Source organism: Bubalus kerabau, chromosome 13, assembly GCF_029407905.1.
Source record: "Bubalus kerabau isolate K-KA32 ecotype Philippines breed swamp buffalo chromosome 13, PCC_UOA_SB_1v2, whole genome shotgun sequence".
Taxonomy (NCBI): domain Eukaryota; kingdom Metazoa; phylum Chordata; class Mammalia; order Artiodactyla; family Bovidae; genus Bubalus; species Bubalus kerabau.
In genome coordinates, this window is record NC_073636.1 from 52842001 (window position 1) to 52852559 (window position 10559).

At 49.9% G+C, this 10559-nt stretch overlaps 2 protein-coding genes across 5 annotated transcripts in view; one reads left to right on the forward strand and one right to left on the reverse strand.

The window, feature by feature from the left end:
• Positions 1–5135, reverse strand: part of VPS16 (VPS16 core subunit of CORVET and HOPS complexes) — a 28188-nt gene extending 23053 nt beyond the window's left edge. For both annotated transcript variants that reach the window (XR_008701583.1, XM_055544368.1), the window contains exon 1: positions 4935–5135. Coding sequence is in view for 1 of the 2 variants with exons in the window: in XM_055544368.1 (XP_055400343.1) it covers positions 4935–4987 (53 nt within the window). In the remaining variant the exon portion in view is untranslated. The remainder of the gene's footprint in view (positions 1–4934) is intronic.
• A 15-nt stretch (positions 5136–5150) lies between these two features.
• PCED1A (PC-esterase domain containing 1A) lies at positions 5151–10335 on the forward strand. 3 transcript variants are annotated; one of them, XM_055544369.1, is made up of 8 exons: positions 5151–5529; positions 5825–5969; positions 6458–6537; positions 6651–6889; positions 6991–7141; positions 7259–7505; positions 9341–9610; positions 9954–10335. In XM_055544369.1, the coding sequence occupies exons 1-8, from the start codon at positions 5332–5334 to the stop codon at positions 10199–10201; spliced, it is 1578 nt and encodes a 525-aa protein (XP_055400344.1). In that variant the 5' UTR covers positions 5151–5331; the 3' UTR covers positions 10202–10335. The 3 variants fall into 3 exon arrangements, with proteins under 3 accessions (XP_055400344.1, XP_055400345.1, XP_055400346.1); XM_055544370.1 differs by having other exon boundaries at positions 5152–5529; positions 9539–9610; XM_055544371.1 differs by lacking the exon at positions 9341–9610 and having other exon boundaries at positions 5152–5529.
• The last annotated feature ends 224 nt before the right edge of the window (positions 10336–10559 follow it).

Here is a 10559-nt window from a genome sequence, read left to right on the forward strand (position 1 = left end):
AAAACAGAATGGTGGCTGCCAGGGCTGGGGCAAGGGGAGAATGAGGAGTTAATATTTAATAAGTCAATTTTGCAAGATGAGAAAGTTGTGGAGATTGGCTACACAACAATGTGAATATACTTAACACTCCTAGATCATACTTTATAATGAGTAAGATAGTAAATTTTATATTATGTGTATTTAACCACAGTTTTTTTTAGCAGTTCATGTTTATACATGCAAAACAAACATACCAACACATAAAACCTACTAAAACAGCTAACCTTTCTCCTATGAAGAGTACGAAATGTAGTATCTTCAGTCTCCTTTCTTTCACCATACAGATGTTTCTAAAGTACCTGAAACACTGTATTCAGTACCAAGCTCATTCTCTTCCCCAACGGATTCACTCTTCCTTTCTCATTATTTTTAAGACTCAAATCTAAGTCATCCTGGATTCACTGCTCCTCCTCCTCCCTATCAAGTGCAACTCATCACAGTCTCCTTCAATTTTCCGCTGCTACCATCTGTCAGACTGCCCCCCTTCTCTCCATCTCTGGTGTTCAACACCATCAACTTCTCCCTGGTCTAGTCCATGAGCCTCCTAACCTAAGACTACAACCTAGTCTCCCTTGGCTCTATTCTTGCTTGCGCCTTTCAAGTTTCCCCCCCTCCCATTGCCTCCAGAATGAATTTAAAACACACACACACACAAGCAAATTCAATCACATTAATCCTTTCATTTAGGCTTCCCAGCGTTCTTCAAATAAAAATGGTCTATAAGGCCCTGCAGGGTATGGCTGCTGGGAGAAGACATTTACCTGTCTCTTGTCCTGGCCCCTTGCCTTTTGAAAAACACATATTTTCAAAAGTAATACAAGTCAATATTTTTTAAAGTATACATTGTGTTGAAAACACTAAATTACATGGCAACCCAGGTCAAGTTATATCCCTTTTCCACAAAAATAGTTTAAATCACTGTTATTTCCCACTGACTTCACTGACTTAAAATTTTGGCAATTTTTTTCACAATGTACAGGCATATTAATAAGAATTAGAAACAAAGGACAAATGCAACAGTGTGACACTGCGGCCACGCTGGCTCTATTTAGGTCACTGAGAGTGTCCCTGTCTCTTCCTCCTCAGGACCTTTGTATATATTCTTGGATCCCATTCCTGCATTTAAATCTTCCTATCTTCTGGATGGGGCATTGTCTACTTCAGAAAGTCTTCTCACTTACCAAACTGTTATATGCTTTCTGAGGGTCCTACATAATCTTTTACCTCAGTGAAAAGTGTGAAAAAATGTTAAGTCAGTCATGTCTGACTCTTTGTGACGATATGGACTCTAGCTTGTCAGGCTCCTCTGTCCACGGAATTCTCCAGGCAAGAATAGTGGAGAGGGTAACCATTCCCTTCTTTAGGGGATTTTCCCTACCCAGGGATTGAATCCGGGTCTCCCACATGACAGGCAGATTCTTTATATCTGAGCCACCAGGGAAGCCCCAACCCCAGTGCTCATGATCAAATAAACAGAGTCATTCATGTGGTCAGTAGTGCCCAATTTTTTTCGGCCCCATGTACCGTAGCCCACCAGGCTCCTCTGTCCATGGGATTCTCTAGGCAAGAATACCAGAGTGGGTATTCCTCTTCCAGGGGATCTTCCCAACCCAGGGATCAAACCCACGTGTCCTGCATTGCAGGTGAATTCTTTACCACTGAGCCATCAGGGAAGCCCAGATAGAGTCACTGGTGGTAGTGGCTTAGTTGCTAAGTCATGTCCAACTTTTGTGACCCCATGGACGGTTGCCTGCCATGGTCCTCTGTCCATGGGACTTTATAGGCAAGACACTGGAGTGGGTTGCCCTTTCTTTCTCCAGGGGATCTTCCTGACTCAGGGATTGAACCTTGGTCTCCTGTATCACAGGCCGATTCTTAACTGACTGAGCCACCAGGGAAGCCCCAAATAGAATGATTGCTGCTACTGTTAAGTCGATTCAATCGTGTCCGACTCTGTGCGACCCCATAGACGGAAGCCCACTAGGCTCCCCCGTCCTGGGATTCTCCAGGCAAGAACACTGGAGTGGGTTGCCATTTCCTTCTCCAATGCATGAAAGCGAAAAGTGAAAGTGAAGTCGCTCAGTCCTGCCCGACTCTTAGCGACCCCATGGACTGCAGCCTACCAGGCTCCTCCGTCCACGGGATTTTCCAGGCAAGAGTACTGGAGTGGGGTGCCATTGCCTTCTCCAATAGAATGATTAGTGGTTACCAACTGTCTCCATGCTGGCTGTAAGAGCTGAGGGCAGAAAGGGCCCATGTCTTTTTATTGACTCAATATACATTCTGCCTGGCAATGGGTTGGGCAAAATTATTTAATGGTATTATCCCAAATTGGGTTTTTAGGATAAAAGTGGCTAAAATTCTGGAGCCTCACAAGAATCAACACCATTCCCTCTCCTTGCTCTCCTAAATTAGTCATTTTTTCAGAACACCACTTCCAATGCAAAAGAATCCTATCCCGTAGACAGAACTTGAAATGTGTGACAACTGTTTATCATTCATTCACTTATTTGAACATTTATTTAAGTCCTGGCATAAGACTATGCACAAATAACAAATAAAACCAAGTATCTGCACCTAAACTTCACATTTTTGTTTACTCTGGCAGAAAACCTATAAGGGTTTCCCAGGTGGCACAGTGGTAAAGACTCCACCTGCCAATGCAGTATATGCAAGAGATATACCCAGGGTTCGATCCCTGGGTCAGGAAGATCCCCTGGGGTAGGAAATGGCAACCCACTCCAGTATTCTTGCCTGGAAAATTTCATGGACAGAGAAACCTGGTGGGTTACAGTTCATAGGGTCCCCAAAGAGTCTGACACGACTGAGCACACTTATGTCTGTCTAGTACACAGAAAGGCTTAACACCCATTACCAAGAATAACACATCTTCTATAGTAGGGCTAACACTTTTACTCCTTTCTGAAAGTACAGGGTAGGCTAGGGTAGGCTAGCAACAGTGGTCATGTCTATAGCATTCACTCAACACTTACACTTATTTAAAACTTTATTAGTATATAAACAAAGCTAAGACTTCATATGATAAACCGAAGTTCTATGGTAATGAGGTCATCATTTTCAGTACTGTAACAAGCCTGTGTATGCAACACATATTTTCAAAAGTAATACAAGTCAATACTTTTAAAAGTATATTCTGTGTTGTAAACACTAAATTACATGGCAACCCATGTCAAGTGACATCCCTTCTCCACAAAAATAGTTTGCTGCTAAGTCGCTTCAGTCGTGTCCGACTGACTCTGTGCAACCCCATAGACAGCAGTCCACCAGGCTCCCCCATCCCTGGGATTCTCCAGGCAAGAACACTGGAGTGGGTTGCCATTTAAATCACTGCTATTTTCTACTGACTTCACGCTAAGTTTTTGCCTTTTTTTTTCACAATGTACAGGCATATTTATAAGAATTAGAAACAAAAGACAAATGGAACAGTTCTCTAAAAATTGCATCAGGGCATTTGTCCATTTCAGAAGTGTTAAGAGCTGACATTTTATGCATCAAAAATTACACTGAAAAGTTTTAATATGTAAATAGCAATGATATATGGTTTCACTAGCATGAACAGCTGTCTTCTATTGAAATAAGACTCCAATGTGATTTCTTTGTCATCTTCAGTTGCAATCAATAAAGTATTTTTTAAAAAACTTTATGGCACTAATGGTAAAGAACCTTCCTGCTGAAGCAGGAGACACAGAAGACAAGGGTTCAATCCATGGATTGGGAAGATCCCCTGGAGAAGGGCATGGCAACCCACTCCAGTATTCTTGCCTGGAGAATCCCATGATAGAGGAGCCTGACGGGCTTCAGTCCACAAAGAGTAGAACACAACTGAAGCAACTCAGCATGCAGCATGCACGCACATAGCAGGCACTGTTCTAAATACATAATAGGGATAAAGGGATGCAAGAAATATGCACTCAGCCCTCAAGGAATTTGGTTTAGCAGAAGAAACCTATACAAATATTGCCCTAATGTGTCATAAGTAACAACCTTAGCACTGAGACCCAAAGGAAAGTCAGCTGAAAGTCACTCTATTGGGATTGGATCAGGGAAGGTTTCAGAAAAAAAACCCTTAAACTAAGACCAGAAGGATGAGCTAGAATTCTCCAGTAAAGTAAAGAGGGAAATGGCAGTGCCCACAGAAGGAACTGCAGGCTGGTGCAAATACAGGGAGCCAGGAAACATCATGGTGTGTTGAGATCTTGTTCTGCCCAACTGAACACAGCTTTGGGTAACAGTTGAGGAAGCTGAAGAGACAAATGGGGCCAGATTATAGATATAACGTGATAAGGAGTTTGTACTTTATAAGGGAAAGTACTGAAAAAAAGTCTAATTAGGGTAATGATATGACCAGTCTACATTTAGAAAGATTAGTGGTTTAAGGACTCCAGAACTCCCTTGAGAGGGCTGACCTTAGCAGGGAGTGCTCACTCGCCGTCTGATTTACTGACGGTTCGCTTTCTCCTACCCTTGATCAGTAATGTCACCTGCAGCAGTGCAACCCCGCCCCCCCAGGAGCATCCAGTGGTCTGACATCAGCAGCACCTCCCGACACGAGATAAGGCACTCACTGTCTCCAGAGGGCGGCCACCCACAGTGTGATGTGAGCATTCTTCCAGAAGGTGACAGCCCTGGGGTTGAGTTGGGCTGTGCCGCTACTTGTGTGACCACCAGGTTTGCCTCATTTTCCTTCTCCGCAGCAGGGGAAGGCCCGGCTCTAGGAGGCTGCGCGTTAAGCGGTAGATACAGGGCGAGAGCCGGCAAGGGGCAGACCCACCGCCCGTAGAAGCGGGGTCGCGCGCCGCCGGCTCCGCCCGAAGACTAGAGCCGGAAGGCTAGCGGGGTAACCAGGCCGTGGGCAAGAGGGCTGGGCGGCTCACCGATAAAAAGCAGAGTCCCCGAGTGGGTTCCAGTTCGCGGTGTAGCAGTCCATGGCTAGTACAAGCGGCGGCTTGGCAGCGCCAGGTACACTCGCCCAGCTTGGGCTCCAGGCAGGCACTTCCGCTTCCGCCCGTCCGGGTCACGTGATGAGGCCGCGGCCACCAGACTTCACCGCTGTGGGCGGCTTTTCTTGGCCGTCGCTGTGCCCCGCCCACACGGGGGCGGGCTCGGCCCTGGCTCCTGCTCCCTACGGCGGCCACCCGCGCTGCCTTCTTGTCCCCTCGGACGTTGGGGGGTCGGGCAGGGCAGAACATGAGTGACCGGAAGTGGGAGTTGTGAGCGTTGTCGCCCGGGGCGGGGAGGCCCGAGGCGTCGTCGGGCCTCCGCGACTCACGTATGGAGAGAGCTGGGCGAAGGGCTGCGCGCCGACCACTAACCGGGACGCACAAGCTCTGCGAGGCAGGAGCAGTGCTGAAGCGACCAGCTCTTCTGGCACGGGAACATGAGGCTAGGCCTGGCGCCCGCTGCAGGCGACGCGCGCAGTGTGCGGGCCTGCCCCAGTCGCTGGTGAACGGCGCGGAGCCCCGCGACTCGGTAATTGGCGCGAGCGCGCGGGCGCATGCGCGGGGCGGCGACGGGCACGTGGCGGGGCGCCGGGCGGCACCGCGTGGGAAGCGGCAGGGTATCCCGGAGGTTCGCGGGCCTTAGCTCACTGTGCCAAGTGCAACAGACGCTGGCGCCACCATGGACCCCACCCTAATGCTGCCACCTGGTACCTGTAACCCTGAGCAGCTTGAAAGGGGCCAGCGCAGGTCTCCTTTATCCCAAAGTGGGCCCTGGAGCTAGTTGAGTCCCCTCCCTCGTGCAGCTTAGTGGCCTTTCCCTGCAGCCCGTCGTTGTAGGCGGCAGCATGGTCTTCTGTCTGGAGAACGAGGAGCTGTGCCGCCCGCAGCGAAGCAACATGGTCCGTTTCCACGCCTCGGAAGTCCAGCAGCTGCTACACAACAAGTTCGTGGTCATCTTGGGGGACTCAAGTGAGTGCCCTGCTAGAATCCCACTTCCTGGTCCCGCACCTGCGATCTGTTTTCTGCGTCTGGACGTTTTGTCTCCATCTCAAACCTCTTTCCTGATCCCCAGTCCATTCCAGTACAGAAGGTTTATTTCCCCAACGCCTTCCACAGGTGTCCTGACAGATGTAGCCTGTCAGGCTTTTCACCCCCACCTTGCTCAGCATTTTTCTTCCTGACAGTCCCCTACCGTGTCCTCATGGAAGAATTGTATTGTCTGTTTCTTGGGTGACTTGGCCAACTTACTCCTGCCAGGTCGCTATGTACACCTGGAAGGTATACACCTGGAAAGAACAAAGTCAGTGCAGGACTTTTTAACTTCACCTTTTCTCATACCTCTAAGTCAATACTCCACAAAGGTGGTGTTGGGCCACCTCAGCAAGAGGCCTGGATTTGAAAGGAGCTGGGGGTGGAGTAGGGCCTGCCTCAGCCTCAGGATCTTTGTCTCCCTTCAGTCCAGCGGTCTGTGTATAAAGACCTGGTGCTCCTGCTCCAGAAAGACTCACTGCTCACAGCTGCCCAGCTGAAAGCCAAGGTGAGGGAAGCTTGGTGGCCATGCCAGTGATGGGCGGGCACAGACTCTGGCCTGGTAGGGGCCTCCTCCCTGGCTTGGGTCTGACCAGCTGGGTGCGGGGGGTGGGTGGGCAGGGGGAGCTGAGCTTTGAACAGGACCAGCTGGTCGCTGGGGGTCAGCTGGGCGAGCTGCACAACGGGACACAGTACCGGGAGGTCCGCCAGTTCTGCTCGGGTTCTGGCCACCACCTTGTACGCTTCTACTTCCTCACCCGCGTTTACTCCGAGTACCTCGAGGGAGTCCTGGAGGAGCTGACATATGGGCCTGCCCCGGACCTGGTGATCATCAACTCCTGCCTCTGGGATCTCTCCAGGTTGGGGCGGGGGGAGAGGGAAATACTGATTGGGGGTGGAGGTATGGCTCAGAGGCCACCCACCCCTGTCTTCTTGCCCACCCTTTGTGCTACCCCAACAGGTATGGCCGCTGCTCGATGGAGAGCTACCGAGAGAACCTGGAGCGAGTGTTCGTGCGCATGGACCAGGTGTTGCCAGATTCCTGCCTGCTGGTGTGGAACATGGCAATGCCCCTAGGAGAGCGTGTCACTGGGGGTTTCCTCCTGCCTGAGGCAAGTGACTGGAGCACCTCAGGATAGAAGATGGGGCAGCTGATTGGTAGATAGAGGACCCTCCTTCCCGATTCTGCATCAGTCAGTGGCTCTTAGATGCTGCATTTTCTCACTCAGCTCCAGCCCCTGGCAGGCTCTCTGCGGCGGGATGTGGTTGAAGGGAACTTCTACAGTGCTACTCTGGCTGGGGACCACTGCTTCGATGTCTTGGACCTCCACTTTCACTTTCGGCATGCAGTACGCCACCGTCACCGGGATGGTGTCCATTGGGACCAGCATGCCCACCGCCACCTCTCACATTTGCTTCTGACCCATGTGGCCGATGCCTGGGGTGTGGAGCTGCCCAAGCGTGACTATCCCCATGGTGAGCCCTATCACAGGTGGGGAGGGTAGTGATGCAAAGAGGGCCCTCAGAGCATAGGTCTCATAAACAGCAGGACAGAGATCCTCAAGGGGAGCAGAGCCCCTTGAAGGACCATTGTGAATCCTGAGTGTGCCTTCCTTCCCCTGGCCCTGTATTCACCTTTGTGTACACGAATTGAGTATTGAGTACGTAAGGCAGTATGTCACAAGATCCATATGCTATAGATAAACAGAAAAAGAATGGGAGTACTTTTAGATAGGAGTGGATGTAGGGTGTGGAAAAGCAGAACCGGAGGAAAGGTAATTCAGGCAGAGTGGTAGAAGCAACAAAGCCCCTTGGCAGGGACTGTTAAAGCCTCAGTTCCTGCCTGCTTTTAAAGGAGACATCATGGGTTATTGTTCCATGTCTGCTTCTGCCCTGGATCGTGTCCTGCAAGGGTAAAGTACCTGCCTCACTTGTTGATAATTCAGCCCCAGTATCTAGCACAATTGCTGTGTATATAGTACCTGCAGGATGGTGTTTATTGAATTGGAGACGTGAGTCATGTTAGAAGGCTGTAGTAGCACTGGAGGATGTGAGGGCAGAATGGCCAAGAGAGTCACTTTTAGCCTGGAGTTGGAGTATCAGGAAAATGAATTAGGACCTTGATCATATAATGGTCCAATTTCTTTGTTTTTTTAGGTGAGAGCTAAATCTTATCTTCCTTGGTGGCTCAGATAGTAAAGAATCTGCCTGCAATGCAGGAGACCTGGGTTCAATCCCTGGGTTGGGACGATCCCCTGGAGCAGGGCATGGTAACCCACTCTAGTATTCTTGCCTGGAGAATCCCCGTGGACAGAGGACCCTGGTGGGCTACAGTGCCTAGGGTTTCAAAGAGTCAGACACAACTGAGCAACTAGCACACAAATCTCATCTAAATCAGTTGGAGAACTGATCCTTAACAGAGAAAGGGATCCTCTAAAGGTTGTAAGGCTAGTTTGTTGTGTCTCAGGTCTTCTGAACTCAATTTGGAGCCACAGAAATAGCAACATCAAAAGGAAGAGTTAGGTGGAAGGATGAGTTGGTGAGTTTGATGAGGGAAGATCTCTTTGAAGTACTATGGAAATGTTGAGTAGATTTGGAGTCAGTGGTCCCCAGCAGGGAGATGGCCGATAAGGGCGTGAATGTGAACAGTGACAGAAAGAGCAAAACAATGGCCATGTTTGGGAGCTGGAAGAGAAGAGAGACTGATGGAGGAAACAAAAGGAGATAAGGATAGAGGCACTTTCAGGGAGGGGAGAGGCTTTTGGCCATGTCATGTGATAGTTAGGAAGTAAAGAAGTGGTTACATTTTTGTAGGAAAAGTATTGAAGAAGTGGAGTAGGGTTAAAAGAGGTAGTGAACAGTTGAGAAGGGAATGGTGCCTGGGCAAAAATACACTCTTTGTGGGAGGAAGTGTGAAAGGAACCCGAACCTGCTGGGAAAAGGAAGTGATAGGATCTTTGTTTTTAACAGAGACTTACTAAACTTAGTTATTGGTCTTTGAGGAAGAGCTAGGAGAGGAGAGATAGACAAACTGGGCAATACAGGGAGAAGACTGGAAGGGATCATGAGGTCAGACTGGAGGGAATCATGAACAAAGACAGATCCACTGACTCCACTGACTACTGAGATACAGGGAAGAGGAGCATAGCTTGGGCTTGGCCTGAAATGAGAGGGGATGAGGAAACCTGAGTATGAAGTAGAGGGTGCTGTGTTCTCCATGAGGAGGAAGTAAAGGTTTAGAAGTGTAGGCTGCCAGAGTTCAGGGTGACCTGGCTTCCTAGGCCTACTTAAAACAACCATCCTGTTTCTAGACCCATGGATTAAAGACTGGCCAGAGCCGGATCATCTCTTCCAGGGGAGCCAGGGGCAGCCCTCAGACTTCGGGGAGCAGCCGGCCTTGCCCCCACCCTCTCCCTTACCTCCTCCCATGCCTTTTCCCTATCCTCTTTCTCAGCCTTCCCTACCTCCGCTGTTTCCACCCCTGCCCCAGGAACCCCCTTTTTTCCCAGGCCAGCCCTTCCTACCCTGTGAATTCTTCAATTTTAATCCAACGGAAGACTTCTCGATACCACCCCACTTAGGTATGTGCCCCCACAACTTCCCAGCACACCTTTTCCAGCCTCTCCTTGAACCTCCCTTAACCTGGTCTCCTGTGTCCAGATGGGCTGACAGAAGTCAGGGACTCCTTGTGCCCCACCCTGGACTGGGTTCTGTCACAGCTGAGTCTGAAACAGCATCTGTAGACTCATGAGTTAGCTCATTGTTAGTTTCCTGACTTGGCAGTACGGGAAGCGGTATTGCCATTTTGTAGATGGGGAAATTGAAGGCCAGAGAAACTCACCCTGAAGAACCAGAACTGCCTAAGGCAGAGTTGTGCTCACCATGGCCAGAAGCCCACTCTGATGATGGCTGGTTCTTTTGTAGGATGTGGCCCTGGAGTGAACTTTGTGCCTGGCCCCGTGCCTCCTCCAGTCCCCAGCCCTGTCCGCCATGGTCAGCACCGGGGCTTGGCCGTCCACCGGGGGATGTCACGCTGTGTTCACAACAGCCCCTACCATGTGCCGAGGATGGGGGCGCCCTGCAGGCAGCGTCCAAGACACTCAGACAGGCTGATCCACACATACAAACTGGATAGACGACCTCATGCCCATTCGGGTACATGGCCGGGGTAGACTGGTTCTTGGCGTTTGGGCTGTGTGTGCCAGTGGCCCTGCAGTGCCTGTTTGCCACACCAGGTGTGGGCGTGGCACCTGCTATGCCTGACGTTGTTGTACATTGCTGTCACCAATAAAGGCATGGAAAAACAGAGTGACATCTTTTTGTGAAAGGGAGTGAGTCTCTGAACTGTGATCTCAAGAGTTGAGGAGGCTACCTCTGGGTTCTCTCCAGCCTCGGACCTTGCAATCCACACTGTTTAGAAATCATTGACTGCATCTTTCATACTGTCTCACATGCTCAATTATACTCCTACCAGAACACACGTGTACTTAACAGAGACTCTGGAGGGGTTACCTATTGTCAGCAGCTCTT